This window comes from Astatotilapia calliptera, chromosome 9, assembly GCF_900246225.1.
Source record: "Astatotilapia calliptera chromosome 9, fAstCal1.2, whole genome shotgun sequence".
Classification (NCBI taxonomy): Eukaryota; Metazoa; Chordata; class Actinopteri; order Cichliformes; family Cichlidae; genus Astatotilapia; species Astatotilapia calliptera.
In genome coordinates this window covers 24278690-24295792 of record NC_039310.1, presented here as the reverse complement: position 1 = coordinate 24295792, position 17103 = coordinate 24278690, and the positions used below count along the sequence as shown (strand labels likewise).

At 40.0% G+C, this 17103-nt stretch overlaps 1 protein-coding gene across 1 annotated transcript in view; it reads left to right on the top strand.

The window, feature by feature from the left end:
• Positions 1–17103, top strand: part of LOC113028818 (toll-like receptor 13) — a 28294-nt gene that overhangs the window by 203 nt on the left and 10988 nt on the right. Inside the window, exon 2 of the mRNA XM_026179268.1 lies at positions 1445–2616. Within this exon, the coding sequence (XP_026035053.1) occupies positions 1445–2616 (1172 nt within the window). The remainder of the gene's footprint in view (positions 1–1444; positions 2617–17103) is intronic.

Sequence of the window (17103 nt, the reverse complement as noted above, 5' to 3'; positions counted from 1 at the left end):
AGGATTACCTGTGATATTTAAGCTTACTGTACGACTGTACATTACATTTCTGGTTGGTTGGATTAAGCTTTCCTGCTTGTTATTTTAAAATGGATCTTGGAATGGATGAGGAACAAAGCAATTTAGAAAGAGGAACAAAATGTTGCAAACCAGACATTATTTTCTTGACGCTGAGCATCATCAGTTTCCTTGTTCCTGTTGAAGGATTTTCTTTGAAGACTTGCAGAATCAGCTACAGTACGGCCATATGTATCAGGAGTAAACTCAGAGCTGTTCCTGAAGATATTCCCTCAACTGTGACAGGCCTCGATTTAACTTCTAATAGAATTTCAACAATACATGCATCAGACTTCAAAGATCTACTAAATTTGACTAAGTTAGACCTTAATAGCAACAACATTTTACAGATAGAAAGCGGTGCGTTTGCCAGTCTAAGTTCTCTTGAGACATTAAATCTAAATAATAACAAACTTGTTACACTGGGAGAAAATGTTTTTGATGGCTTGAGTTGCCTCATTGAGCTAAGAATTAATCAAAATCGCATTAAACAAATGGCATCCACATCTTTTAAGTCCATGACGAGTTTACAACTTCTGGACATTTCTCATAACAACCTGCAACACATTACAAAAGTTCAATTGATATTGCAACATCTGCCACATCTACGGGAGCTGGTAATAAGCAACAATGATTTAACCACTTTTCAGTCATTTGAACTGACAAACAAATCATTAGAACTTCAGTACCTTGATTTGTCGAAAAATCCCCTCGCAGTCTTCAGGATCACTGCCGATGTTTTTCCAAATCTCACCTGGTTTAAAATTGGGAGCCCAGCCAAAAAGAAACAGATGATATGGGACGTGCAAAACAAGACATTTCTTAGTCGTGTTACTACTCTTGACATTAGTGAGCTTCATTTGGGTCTTGGGGACATGGAAAGGTTGTTAGAGTCAGTGAACTCATCATTAACTATTCTGAGAATGAATGCAATGACACATAACCTGACCACACTGATCAACATTTCCTGCACCATCCCAACAATGAGGACTCTGCAGCTTCGAAGCAATAAGCTCAGCTTTGTTAATGCATACTTGTTTAAGTTGTGTATTAATGTAACTGAGTTAGTTTTGACAGACAACAAAATAAAATACATCCATGATGATGCTTTCAGATCCCTTAAAAACTTAAGGATTTTAACGCTGAGTAAAAACAGGCTTCCACTGGTTCCAACTGCAACAAGGAATCTACCAACTCTTTCAGAGCTGGATCTCAGCACCAATAACATCAGCACACTGGACTGCCATGATTTCACCAATCAGACAAAGCTCAGAAAGCTTTATCTTTATCAGAATTCAATCACAGCTCTGAAACCATGTCTTTTCAAGGATTTAAAAGGATTACAAACTCTAAAATTACAGACAAACCAAATAACTAAATTGAACAGTGCTTTCAAAGAACATTTGCCTGAACTTAGATACCTGTATTTAAATATAAACAAACTCACTGCTATCAAAAAGGATGAATTTAAAGGCTTACATTCCCTCCTGAACTTGTCATTACACGAAAATCAAATAGAAATTGTTGATCATAAGAGTTTTGTAGGACTGACAAATCTTACCTGCCTTTATCTACAACGGAACTCTATTAAACAAGATAAACTACAAAAAGGTATTTTCAATCCTCTGATCAATTTAAGAAGACTTGATTTGAGTGAAAATCACATCAATTACAATGAAAGTAGAAATTTGCCGGATCCTCCATTTTCTCAGCTGTCCCATCTAGAGGAACTGCTTGTTTTTTCACAACACCACAGGTTGCATAGTTATCTGCCTGGGAACTTTTTGCAAGGTTTGACCAGTCTTTTGAGTTTCAAAGCCAGGAATATCCGTATTGCGTCTCTGGACAAAGACACCTTTGTTTACACGCCACAGCTGCAATTACTTGAACTTTCTTCAAATGAACTTAAAGAACTCCCTTCAGATCTGTTTTTCCCAATTCCAAACCTTAAAAGCCTTTATATATCCAGGACAGCTCTTTACTCTCTAGAGTTCCTTAAAGATGCCAACCTCACAAAGCTGGAGTTTCTACAGGCAAGACAGAATTTATATCCAGTTATCCGCAAAGAAGATATAAAATCCCTACCAGCTCTGACTTATCTGGACCTTCAGGGCAATGGATTCACCTGCAACTGTGATAACAGCTGGTTTCTCTCGTGGGCAATAAATGACAGCAAAACTCAAGTTTATGATGCATATAACTTTACGTGCAACTATCCACAAGAATTCAAAAGTAAGAAGCTGTTGGACTTGGACACCCGCTTCTGCTCAGTTGACATGGGCTTTATTTGTTTTCTCTGCACCACATGTGCAATCCTATGCTTGATAGTGGTGTCCTTCACTTACCATTTTATGAGATTGCAGCTCGTCTATGCCTATTACCTGTTCATAGCTTGGTTCTTTGACAAAAAGCACAAAAACAAGAAAACTCTTCATCAGTACGACGCCTTTATCTCCTACAACACCCACGATGAGCCTTGGGTCATTGACAAGCTCTTACCAAAACTGGAAGGAGAACAGGGCTGGAGACTGTGCCTACACCATCGAGACTTTGAACCAGGTAAGACTGCAGGCTTGAATTCAAAGTTAAATGGTGATTTTTTGACTTGAAAATGTCTCTCAGTTAGCCTGTTTTTGCCCATCACTTCATTCCAGATTAAAAAAAACTATATATAGAGCAATTAAATCTAGAACATTAGTTTTGGTGATCCTCAACCTACTTGTCCAACAAAGTTAACATTTTCTTTCTTTTATTTTCTGTTTTTCACATTCAGACACCCTAGTAACTACATTTTAATTTGTTAACACTACTACAGTAGCTTTGCATGGCCTCAATCAAAGGTTTATCGGTGTCAGTTCAATTAGGGGAGATCATTTGAAAGTAATGAACATGATTCATTGATAGAGTAAAATTAATCAGTGTATTTGGTGATTAAACATCAGTGACCTGTCATGGAAGAACAGAATCCCATTAGTGACAGGATTCAGGGCAGGGCCCCCTGGAGTCTAGGTACTGGTGTTTTTCCTCTGAGAGATTTGGGCAAGGTCGAGATAGGGAGGAGGTGGGTTGCACGGAACAGAGTCTGAAAGGAAGACTGGTGTTGAGCATAGGTTTAAACCACACAGAGCGGTGGTTGACTGGTTCAAAGAATGCAAGCAAGAAGATCAGGTTGCACAATAAGGATATCAGTATTGAGAGTGGCAGTGTGGGAAAGTTGTAGTGATGCAATAAACAGACTGGCAACCCAACACCCAGGACAGCAGGCAGAAGCATGACAGCAGATCTTCCTTATTTAAGTTGCATACAGTTTAATTTACATTTTAAAAATTGCTATTATAAAATTTACCATTAATTAAAGGTCAGTGGCTTTACAGCAGTGATGCCAGACAGTATAAAAGCTCTGGGTTTGAACCCGCTAGCTCGGGCCTGTCTCATTGGAGGTTTCCTGTAGCACCCTCAAACATTGACGTAGGATGTAGAGTTACAAAAAAGGGTTTATTCTGGTCTTGACAACCCATGAGAACAGGTCGTGGACGAAAACAATAAAACAAAAAACATCACATCAAAATGCACTCTTGTACTTGGTGCCAATCAATCAAAAGTCCTTAATAACAGAAAATAAAACATTTAAAGTACACAAACCTTGTTAGCTGACATCCAGGAGGGACTAAATAGTCCTTTGTAGCCTTATTATCTTATTCTGCATCTTTTTTCTCACTTATTTCTTCTCTTTTTCTAACTTTGAACATTACTTTCTCCATGTGTGGAGCTAACCATAAGCTGCAGCATGCAGACACCATGTGTGCTAGCAAAAGAGTGGCTGGGTGGAGACCCAAACTGCAAACAACGCTACCCTCCATAGTTCACCACCAGAGGGTGCAAAAGAGCAAAATCTGGACATACAGCTCAACAAAACATCAAATGCAAAAGATCTTTACATTACCTGTTCTTCCTATGCATGTGTGGATTCTTCAACGTCTCCCACATTTCAAATACATACATTCAAATTCACTTTAACTAATAGGCCTCTGTGAACTAAAAAATGTATGGATAGATAGATAGGTAGTGAGACTACCTAACAGCAGATACCTGTTGGAGTACTTTTGATAAAAGTTGTCATTGTTGTGCTTGAAATTGCAAACGTTGTTTTGAACTGCATGTTCAGATATTTTTCTTTCCCTCCCCTACATCTAGGATGGTGGGGGATGCTATTAGCTATGGTGTTTAACTGCAGACAATTGCATGTAAGGTACTGGTTCGCTTATTTAGTAAGGAATGTTTACTTCCTGCCATTTATGGGCTCACCTGTGCTTGTATATGGTGGACTGTTAAAGGAGTTAAGCCATGTACAGGGAAGATGACCCTTTTATGACCAGCAGGAAGTCACATATACAGAGACACACATGCACACACGCACACACACACAGTGCCTTAGCTTTTATGACGTACCATATGGGTTTTACAATGGTTGTGTGTCACTGAATAAAAGGCTGCGAGGGGACGCTGGTTTTTAGGAGTTGGCTGGGATCAGGGGAGGAGCTTTCAGTTCCAAGATCCTGATCCGACCGGCTTCCCTTGCAAGTTGAATGGTCTGAGCTCTAAGTGTCTTGCTTTGTTCATGGGGATAAGTCTCTGAGTCAGCGAGTGCAGACCTAACAATACCTCAAGATACTTTCATATGTACTCCGGAGGGTGTCACCACAGTACTTACATGACCTACTGAGGACAGCCACTGAGTGTAACATTTTCTCTTCTCAGGGAAGCCCATCATAGATAACATCACGGATGCCATTTACGGAAGCCGGAAGACCATTTGTATTATCAGTCACAAATACCTTGAGAGTGAATGGTGCTCCAGAGAGATCCAGGCAGCCAGGTAACCTGTTGGCTCCTTCAGGCAATGTATCGTACATACAGTGGTATGTAGTGTGACTTTGTAGTGTATCTAGACTCATGTGTAGATACACTACACTTAATTAAGACAAATATCTAATCATCCAATCACAAGTCAAGCATTTAATCATGTAGATATGATCAAGCTGAAGTTCAAACTGAGCATCAGGAGGAAAAGTGAGTGAAAGTGGCATGGTTTTTTATTTGAGTGTTTCAGAAACTGCTGATCTACTGGTATTTTTCCCACACAACCATCTCTGGGGTTTGCAGAGAAAGGTCTAAAAAGATAAAATATCTATTGAGTGAAAGTTTTCTGGGTAGAAATGCCTTGTTGATGGTCAGAGGAGAATGAGCAGACTACTTTAAGCTCATATGAATTGAACAGTAACTCAATTAACCACTTGTTACAAACAAGATATGCAGAAGAGCATCTCTGAAGGCACAACACATTTGGCATTAAAGCACATGGGAGTAAGAAGAATTTGAACTAATTTGATTGAAAACACTCATTTTGTCCCTCTGCGAATTATTAACTTATCATGGTGGAGGGCTCCGTGTGCCCCAGGAATCCCAGGGGCTATTTCGTCAGGGGCTTCTTTTGTCCCCTAGTAGGGTATCCTATGGCAAATTGGTCCTGGGTGAGGGACCAGACAAAGAACAATTCAAAAACCCCTATGAGCAGAAGATCGAGGTAATAGTTCACCCTGCCGTGATAGGGTTACGGGAGCCCCACCCTGGAGCAAGACCCAGGAAGGGTGCCCAAGGGCATCTGAAGGTTGGGCCTGGGGCATGGGGCCCGGCTAGCCACAGCCCAACAGAGGTACATGGGCACACCCTCCAAGTGTGTGTGTGTGTGGGGGGGGGGGGGGGAGTCCCTGGCAGACTGATCCCTACCTACCGAGATTAGTGATTGGGACATGCAATGTCACCTATCTGGTGGGGAAGGAGTCTGCACTAGTGCGTGAGATTTAGAGGTACTGGCTTTTTATTTCCAGGGGTCACCTCAATGCATTGGCTTGGGCTCCAGAACCAGTCTCCTGAAGTGACACTGGGCTTTGTCTCACTCTGGACTTTCCCTAAGTGAGAGGCGGCAGGCTGGGGTGGGTATGTTAGTATCCCTGTCAGCTTGCTGCCTGTATACTGGGTCTTGGAATGGGTCCTGACTGTCATTTGCGGTCATGCACCGAACAACAGAGTACCCAACCTTCTTGGAGACTGGGGACGTTGAATGGACTACAGGGAGTGCAGAATTATTAGGCAAGTTGTATTTTTGAGGAATAATTTTATTATTGAACAACAACCATGTTCTCAATGAACCCAAAAAACTCATTAATATCAAAGCTGAATGTTTTTGGAAGTAGTTTTTAGTTTGTTTCTAGTTTTAGCTATTTTAGGGGGATATCTGTGTGTGCAGGTGACTATTACTGTGCACAATTATTAGGCAACTTAACAAAAAACAAATATATACCCATTTCAATTATTTATTTTTACCAGTGAAACCAATATAACATCTCCACATTCACAAATATACATTTCTGACATTCAAAAACAAAACAAAAACAAATCAGTGACCAATATAGCCACCTTTCTTTGCAAGGACACTCAAAAGCCTGCCATCCATGGATTCTGTCAGTGTTTTGATCTGTTCACCATCAACATTGCGTGCAGCAGCAACCACAGCCTCCCAGACACTGTTCAGAGAGGTGTACTGTTTTCCCTCCTTGTAAATCTCACATTTGATGATGGACCACAGGTTCTCAATGGGGTTCAGATCAGGTGAACAAGGAGGCCATGTCATTAGTTTTTCTTCTTTTATACACTTTCTTGCCAGCCACGCTGTGGAGTACTTGGACGCGTGTGATGGAGCATTGTCCTGCATGAAAATCATGTTTTTCTTGAAGAATGCAGACTTCTTCCTGTACCACTGCTTGAAGAAGGTGTCTTCCAGAAACTGGCAGTAGGACTGGGAGTTGAGCTTGACTCCATCCTCAACCCGAAAAGGCCCCACAAGCTCATCTTTGATGATACCAGCCCAAACCAGTACTCCACCTCCACCTTGCTGGCGTCTGAGTCGGACTGGAGCTCTCTGCCCTTTACCAATCCAGCCACGGGCCCATCCATCTGGCCCATCAAGACTCACTCTCATTTCATCAGTCCATAAAACCTTAGAAAAATCAGTCTTGAGATATTTCTTGGCCCAGTCTTGACGTTTCAGCTTGTGTGTCTTGTTCAGTGATGGTCGTCTTTCAGCCTTTCTTTCCTTGGCCATGTCTCTGAGTATTGCACACCTTGTGCTTTTGGGCACTCCAGTGATGTTGCAGCTCTGAAATATGGCCAAACTGGTGGCAAGTGGCATCTTGGCAGCTGCACGCTTGACTTTTCTCAGTTCATGGGCAGTTATTTTGGGCCTTGGTTTTTCCACACGCTTCTTGCGACCCTGTTGACTATTTTGAATGAAACGCTTGATTGTTCGATGATCACGCTTCAGAAGCTTTGCAATTTTGAGACTGCTGCATCCCTCTGCAAGATATCTCACTATTTTGACTTTTCTGAGCCCGTCAAGTCCTTCTTTTGACCCATTTTGCCAAAGGAAAGGACGTTGCCTAATAATTATGCACACCTGATATAGGGTGTTGATGTCATTAGACCACACCCCTTCTCATTACAGAGATGCACATCACCTAATATACTTAATTGGTAGTAGGCTTTCGAGCCTATACAGCTTGGAGTAAGACAACATGCATGAAGAGGATGATGTGGACAAAATATTAATTTGCCTAATAATTCTGCACTCCCTGTATGTTCAGCACCTCCACTGCTGATTGATGCCTGTTGTGGTGGTAACAACTAAACCAAATGGTTGACACCAGAGTTAAAGGAAACCATCAGGCTAAAGAGGGAGTCCTATTGGGCTTAGTTAGGCTGTGGGACTTCGGAGGCCACTGATAAGTACCAACAGGCCAACCGGAACACAGCTCTGGTAGTGGCTGAAGTAAAAACCCAGGTGTGGGAGGAGATCATAGAGGTCATGGAAAAAGACTTTTGGACTGCCTCAAAGAGAATCTGGCAAACTGTCAGGTGACTCAGGAGGGGAAAGCGGTGCTCAACCTGCACTGTGTATAGTGTGGTCGAGTACAGCTGACTTTGACTGAGGACAGTAGATGGGCAGTAGAAGGAATACTTAAAGGACCTCCTAAATCCCACTGACACGTCTTCCTTAGAGGAATGGGATGAACAGGACAACTTATCTATCTCCGAGGGTGAGATCACTGGGGCAGTGAGGGCCGCTGGAGTGAATGAAGTTTGCCCTGAACTCCTGAAAGCTCTCGACAATGTTTCATGGAGATCAGGGTTTTGTAATCTGGATTGGCAAACTGAGATGGTGGTTACCATCTTCAAGAAGGGGAACTGGAGGGTGTGTTCCAACTACAGGTGGACACTCCTCAGCCTCCCTGGGAAAGTCTATACCATGGTACTGGAAAGGAGAGTCCCTTTTTTATTTGAACCTTGAATACAGGAAGAACAATGTGGTTTTTGTCCCGGTTGCAGAAAACTGGACCAGCTGTTTACCATGCACCCTCAAGGATGCTTGAGGGTGCATGGGAGTTTGCCACTTGGGTGGTCTCAGAATCTCATCTCTGCTTTTCGCAGCTGATGTGGTTCTGTTGGCTTCATCAGGTGACAGCCTCCAGCTTACACTGGAGCAGTTCGCAGCTGAGTGCGAATGGGAATCAGCACCTCCAATCTGAGGCCATGGTCCTCAGCCGGAAAAAGGTTTCGTGCCCACTCTGGGTCAGGGACGAGTTACTGCCCCAAGGGGAAGAGTTTAAGTATCTTGGGGTCTTGTTTACGAGTGAGGGGAGAAGGGAGGGGAGATCAACAGACTGATTGGTGCTGCAGCTGCAGTGATGTGGACGCTGTACTAGTTCATCGTGGTGAAGAGAAAGCTGAGCATAGAAACGAAGCTCACAATTTATCGGTTGATCTACATCCCTACCCTCACCTATGGTCACAAGCTTTGGGTAGTGATCACAAGAACGAGACCCTGGATACAAGCAGTGGAAATAAGCTGTCTCCGAAGGGTGCCTGGCCGCTCCGTTAAAGATAGAGCAGTTCGGCCATCTGGGAGGAGCTTAGAGTAGAGCTGCTGTTCCCCCACATTGAAAGGAGCCAGTTGACATGGTTTGGGTATCTGACAAGGATGCCTCCTGGGTGAGGTGTTCTGGGCATGTCCTACCAGGAGGAGGCCCGGGCAGACCCAGGACACACTGGAGAGATTACATCTCTCAGCTGGCCTGAGAACGCTTTGGTATTCCCCTGGACAAGCTGATGGGGGTGGCCGGGAAGAGGGAGGTCTGGGCTTCTCTACTTAGGCTGCTGCCTCTGTGACCCAGCCCCAGATAAGCAAAATAAATTGAATGAATGGATGGATGGATGGATGGATGGATGGATGGATGGATGGATGCATTTTTGCTGGGTAGAAAGGGACAGATCTAGAGGTTTGAGTGACAACTCAGTTATAAGTAATAATAAAAATGGCATAATATAATAATATATTTAAAAAAGCTTTTTCTTGGAGCTCATTCTTTTCAAAACTGAACTTCTTTTTTTTTATTACACTAATTTGTTTAGAAAATGTTCTGATAACTTTTTCAAATGAAATTTACAATTAGTTTTCATCACCTAATGAATTAACAGAAAGGCAATAATTCATATGAAGGAACTGTTAGCCAGCAATAAACAATTGGCATACTGTCACTGTAATTCTAGTTTAAGTTATATTCTTGGATTTGTTGTTCTTCACGATTTTGGTTCTCTTTATTGCGATATATATATTAGTTCCTTGGCTTTAGGTTTCTGTTACTTTGCCTTCCCAGTGTTCAACGTTTCATGTCTAGTCACTCTTGTATTCATGTTCCCCATGTCTCTTCAGTCATGTCTCGTTGCCTCAGTGTCAAATCCGCATCTTTGTGAATGTTTCCTGTACTTTGATAGTCTCGTGTGCTATGTGAGATTTTTCAGTTTTGCTTCCTCCCAGTCTGGTTATGTCTGATTACTCCCAGATGTGCTCTCCTCCTGTGTCTAATTCCCTCCTTATTCGCTTGTGTATTTAAGCCCTGTGTTTTGCTCTGCCTGTCGTCATGTTGTCCCATGTGCTGTGACTTTTTCTGTGTTTTTTCACATCCCTGGTAATAGCTAGCTCCCTGTTTTCTAGTCTTTTAGTTCTTTGCCTTCCAGTTTAGATTTTGTTTTCGTGAGTTCCAGGTTTTGTTTGTTTTCTGCTTCAGCGCAATAAAAGTTGCCTCTTTGAGTTCATCCCTCTATTTCTGTCAGTCCTGCGTTTGGGTCCCGCCTGTCCCACGGCACTAAACATGACACATATTACGGTTCACTTCCCCATTTATGTGATTGCAGGTTTTCTAGAATCCTTATTGTTTTACCTAGTTATTTACCTTTCAATTTAAAAAAAACATTGATAGTAGTTTTTACCACTATATGGAACTTGATAAAATTAACAACAATTCAACGTTACCCACTACAGCAGTTTTTCCAAGGAAAATAATCCTACACCAAAAGTATAAACTCCAGCAAACTGCTGCACACGCCAGAATGTCTTTTGTCATATCTACAGCTGACACGTTACCTCTGCAGTTAATCCTCCATACTCTGAGGATTACCCAAGACATTTGCCTTGCTAGTCAGAACTGAATAATATTTGAAAAAGCAAGTATTGCAATTAACCTGTTTAGTGGCATTTAACCTGAACCTTTCAAACTGGCATGCATAAAACTTCTTAAAAAAATTTTTTCCAGCTTTTATTCTCCTCCTTAATGTGTTATTATTTGTTTTATTTTATTCTTTCGAATCAGTTTTGTGTCTTTGTCTTACAATGACTTCAGGAATTCAAGACATAAAGCACTTGAGTTTCTTTTTCTCCATCTTTAGTTTTCGTCTGTTTGATGAGCAGAAGGACATACTTATCCTGGTGTTTCTGGAGGACATTCCCAGCTATCTGCTGTCTCCCTACCACCGCATGAGGAAGATGTTGAAGAAGAAAACCTACCTGAGCTGGCCACGAGCTGCAGAGAACACAGAGTTGTTCTGGGAAAAACTCCGGCAGGCTCTAGAGACCAGTGAAAATCCAGAAGCGGAGCTGTTACTTCTCACTGTGTCAAACACGCCATGATGAAAAGGAAATATAAAGTAATTGTTTAGCAACAAGTGTAATTCATAGTTTTTGAGATTCATTTGCTTCAATACCAAAGGCGCAATACGTTTATTTGAAGTATACACCTTGTTGAACATTTTCACAGCGCTCAATTTTGGGTTTTTTTTTCTTTCCAATCAGTTTTCCTGTTGTTTAACAGAAATTGAATGTCACTTGAAGTGTTTGAAAATCAGTTGACCAGCTTGAATACAATCCAAGTTACTTAGTTACCGTAAGTTTTTGAGTGTCTGAGCTCTGCCATTTCACATCTGATAATAACAGATGCACATTTAATGTGCCTTGAAAAAAAGGTCAAAAGTCAGCCTCAGTGTGCTATCCGGTTGTTCAGTCTGACGTCACTAGCCGTGTCTGGGTCTAAACTCCGCTGCAGGTCCATATATCACTGTGGCATTACTGAGAGTTGAAAAACTGTCTAAAGTCTTTCATCTTTAATAAAATGATCAGCGTTCTGCTCTACCAGGTGTAACAATTGAGTTTAACATCCAGGCATCCATGAAAACGGAATTTATGACATTTAACAGAGTTAGAAGTTAGCAGGGAGTTAGCTCGCTAGCTTCTATCTAAATACAATATAGCATGTCCTGACTGCGGGGTTTTGGAAACAAATTAAAACGTACAGCTCTGCTATCACTTCCAGCATAAATGAAGACAGAAAACTAAACAGCAGTGACATTTGTAGGGTTACTGAAGTTGGGCTAGCTGGTATATAATGATGTGCTACGTGACCGCTAGCGACACAGCTATGTTAGCATAATATAAACAAGCTAACTTTTTTTCCACTCGATAAAAGTTAACGTGAGTGTTCTCGGTGGTCAGAAACAAATGTAATCGCATGGCAGGATGCTGTAAAAGGACCAAACTTCAGCCAGGAGAACAACTGAGATAATCCATCCACAATACGAGGTTAGTCATTCATATACTGCTGCATGGGCTGGGCTGTAGTTACATACTAAGGTTTTAAAAACTGAGCTTAAATAAATGATTAACGGTAATAAAAGCCGAGGGAGGTCAACAGTGATCACTGACTGTTTTAGGAGCTTTTTGAGATCAAATAGAAGAAAATACATAACATTAAACATGTTAACAACACAAAAGCCATATTAAACGCAGACTACTTTAGACCCGGAAGTAGGATTCGTCACGTCATCACTGAACAACCGGATTACCAGGCCATGATTTTATTGTAAATTTGTTTGTAATTATTTCATGATAGTGAGTTACCATGTTCAGATATTTCTGTAATCTTAATGTGTTTATTGTTTCTGCACAAACTGTTTACATTTTGTTTGAAATAGAAAAATGGAAGAAACAACAAATAAAACGATATTCTGTCTTTGATGAATTCATTGTAGTTTGCGGTTGATTGGGCTATTACAGAATCACACTTTTAATCTTCACTTTAGTCTTAAAAAGATACTAGAATATTGTATGATATAAACATACAGGAACAGCAAAAATAATGTATACCTGTAAGTAGAGATGGACCGATCCGATATTACGTATCGGTATCGGTCCGATACTGACCTAAATTACTGGATCGGATATCGGAGAAAAATAAAAAATGTAATCCGATCCATTAAATATCACGAAAGCACCTCACAAAACTTGCAACACGCCGTAACTCACCTCAGAACGTTAGCACTTGGAGCAGTATGCATCACGTGATAGAGCAGCTGTGGCATGCGGGACCTGTCGGTGGTCTGGATAGCATGTGGAGCTTCGCTAGCAACCCGGCATTTCATCTCCGACAAAGTTATCCCCGAGAGAAGTAAAGCAAGTGTGTAAGTCCATCTCTGAATGTTTGTAAAGTATTCCTGCGTTAAGCTTAACAAACGATATATGCCTCTTCTTCTGCCTCTTCTCGCTGCTACTTCAATCATGAAACTGCTTAACGATCAGCTGATCGGCTTTTCTGTCGCGAGTCCGTGTCTCTAGTTTGCTTTTGGCCCACTTTGCACCAGAAAGAGGAAACCAGCGGCTGAACAACAGCAGCACGTTTAAGCTTGATCAGCTGTTGTTAGAATGTATTTAATATTACTTTCTACTCGAGGATCTTTTTCTACGTAGCTGACGCTGGTAACTGTGCAGGGGCGGATCTAGCAAAGTTTAGCCAGGGGGGCCGATAGGGCATTAACAGGGAAAAGGGGACACAAAGACATACTTTTCTTTCTTATTCTCATTTAAAATGTCTAGCTTTTAATAAATAAGTATCTGACACCCAAAGTTTTAATTTGATGTAAAATGAATAGAAGTCAATTACTGTATATAGTGACTATTAAGTCTAATATATATATACACCCTAGTAAGCTATAGTACTTTTTCCTTTGGGAAGGTACCATCTGTGCAGTCTGCAATTTTGTTGAAGAAAGATGTTGAATCTATTTAATATTTCTTGAAAAATAATTGATTTCTGTGCATTTTTTTTCACACTGCATCAAATTAAGGTTGATTACGTCGATTAAGCATCATGAGGTGGAGCGTGAGGGGTGGTTCCCTATTTTTTATTTATTTATTTTTGTTGTTGCTGGGAGTTGGAACCCTATTAGTTAGGTTGCTTAATATTTATGCTAAGTACTCTTTAAAATACCAGAATAGGGAGGATGGTGTAGGTTTAAGTTTATTAGATTGATCAGTATTGCTGAACTATGAAATTTTTTTTTTTTTGCATACAGGTATAACAGAATAGCTTTAGTGTAGTTGTTGTTTTAAACTTGAGTATGAACTTATACAAAATGCAGCAAGATATTTAAAAAACTGTTTTATTGATTAAAAAACACTATATCGGATTCATATCGGTATCGGCAGATATCCAAATTTATGATATCGGTATCGGACATAAAAAAGTGGTATCGTGCCATCTCTACCTGTAAGTAAGGACTCAGATTTGACTCTAAGTATTCTAGAGTCAAATGTGAGGCCATCTGTCCAACAGCTAAAGCAACCGGACAAGGATCCCAAGCACAGCAGCAACTCTACAACAGATTATAGCAAATTATTGCAATGATCTAAACCGCAATCCAACTTTAATGCAGGACTTTGTGAATGCTGTTTTCAAACCTCAGTGACCTGGGCTGTAAGGTTGTCGAGAAGAGACGGTAAAAGTTACTCTACAATATTGTGAGAGACTGATAAACTCAAACAGAAACGTATTACCTCAAGCTATTACTCTTAAAGCTGATTCTACAAGCTTTTGAATCATGGGGTATACTTTTTAACACACTTCTCCTCCATTTTGGCTTCAGTTTTGTTAAGTAAATAATGACACATTGGAATAAGTTCAGCTGAGGCCATAACATTTTGTTATGTCCTGATATATTAGAAACATTAGAACTGAAAAAGGATGTACCTTCTTCCTCTTCTTCTTCTTTCAAATATAACTTTACTTTTTTTTTTTTTTCCTACGGGTGTTGCTGAAATTATTTTCAGAAAGTGTTTTGTAAAAGTCATGTGCTGTCCAATAAATATTTTATATAAACAATTGTTTTAACTAGTTTTGCATAAGAAATTATTTACGATTTACAATATTAATTACATTATCACACCTTCATGATTTTCTTTTTTTTGCATTGTTGTCATAGTATTATGGACAACAGACATTTCATGACACAAAATGTATAAATAGCAACAGAAAACTGCAGCGTCTAGTTTAGTTCCCCCTTTAGAGATAAAAATACACACAGTTTCACAGAATTTGGCCCCTTTCTGAGAAATTGGAGCATATTTGTCACTTTGTGACTTAGTTTAAAATAATTTTTTCACAGGCCAGTTTCTTTCTCAGCACTTACATAAGAATATTTATAAAATTCCTAGCACAGATCAAATAAATAGTATAGGCATAGTATATCCAAACACGGCCATTAAAAAAGCATGAAATATAATGACATAATGGCAACTTTGTAGCTTGAGAGTTATAATCCTGAATGCTCATGAAATGTCTGCATGCTGTTAGTGTTTTTATGGACAAACAAGGGATATGAAAGATTGTCCAAAACTGTAAATGTAATTCCAGCTTATTTCAATCTGGTGCATTCCTCCATTAACCCTTTAGAGCCGATCGGAGCGGGAACGCTCTGTTTTGCGTAACTATTTTTAAATCCCAGTAGCACTGCAACCACGTAAGCTAGCGCAAAAAAATTTTTTGCATATGAAACCGGAGGAGTTGTACTTACATCTTATGCCATCAGCTTGTCCTAGGTCACGGTTTCCTTCCACATAAAGCTTTGCAAAAACTGCATAAAAACCGCTTGCAGGAACAAAAACATAATATTCCAGAAACACGCTTTACCGATCCGATCAGCTGTTCATAACACTTCCTACGTTGGAATAGACGTCAGCGCGAACTTTTGCATTTCCGCCATTACCTGCCCGAAACCGGAAGTGACGTCATTTTCGCGGAAATGTAGTCTTTTTTGCGATCAGGGCCTCAGGGCCTATACTGGTCTTTTTAAAAGTTATCTTTGACTTTATGACTTTCTGTGTCGTCTCTGGGATGCTTAGGACTCATATTGCACTGCTGGAAATAGTTTATTTTGATGCATATGCTGCTTTTTTGCAAATTTGCAGTATAATATTTATTTTCGTTTTTCCTGCAGTGTATAAAAATTGGTGTATTTCAAAAATAAAACTATGAAGACACTCAAAATAAATTTCCTGTGGTGGGAAACTATTTTGTGCAACTTTTTTGTATTTACAGTTTTGAGGGATAAGCCTCTTAAATTTCTCTAACTACAAATATATGTTAAAAAATCAAAAATGATTTTCAATTTTTTTGTAGTTTATTGCACTTTTTTGCAATTTATGTAATTACTATGCACTTAATGAATACATATTATTAAAATCTGGGCTATAATGGTTGTATTGATGTATAGCAACTTGAAATGCTCCCAAAAATGGCTCCACAGCATGTAAAAATATAATATAAGCTCTGGCGGACTTGGTTCTATGGTAGGTCTTAAAGGGTTAATGTGCCTGTTGTTCTTTAGGTCATATGAACAGGCTGTCTCCATTTTTGCCAGATATGAGGCTATGACAGAATCCCACTTTTAATCTTCACTTTAGTGAAGATACTATCATATTGTATAACTCAAACATACTGGAACAGCAAAAGGAATGTACCAAATTATTCCAGAGTCAAATGCGTCCAACAGCTAACAGGACAAGGATCCAAGGACAAGGAATCCACATAATGAAGAATTTGTGTATTGGAAAACTGCACCATTTTCCTGGATTTCTACATCAGAGGTGGTAAGTGCAGCATTAACATAAGCCATAAAGGACAGTAAATTTTTTTACACAACAATGTTCTCTTTTGTCGTTTTGACATCGGGGCAGTCAGCTTTCCAGCTGCTTCTGCACTCCACACTTGTCTCTCTCCTTATGTCCCAGCGTCACTGAAAAGATGGAAGAACCTGATTACTGAGTGGCAGCAGCTGTCCTGCCAGCCAGACTAGCACTGCCCCTTGAGCCCGCTATACCACCCTCCACTGCAGTGGAGCCAGAGACCACACCCCCTCCACAGACATGTTAGTCAGAAATGTACCAGGTTAAAATAAACTTCAAATATCCTTTAACCCTTTAAGACCTACCATAGAACCAAGTCCGCCAGAGCTTACTTTATATTTTTACATGTTATAGTGCCATTTTTGGGAGCATTTCAAGTTGCTATACATCAATACAACTGTTATAGCCAATATTATACTAATATGTCTGCATTAAGTCCATAGTAACTACATTAATTGCAAAAAAAAGTGCAATAAACTACAAAAAAATTGAAAATCGTTTTTGTTTTTTTTACATATATTTCTAATTGGAGAAATTTAAGAGGCTCATCCCTTAAAACTTTAAATACAAAAAAGTTGCAAAAAATAGTTTACAACAACAGGAAATTTATTTTGAGTGTCTTCATAGTTTTAATTTTGAGATAG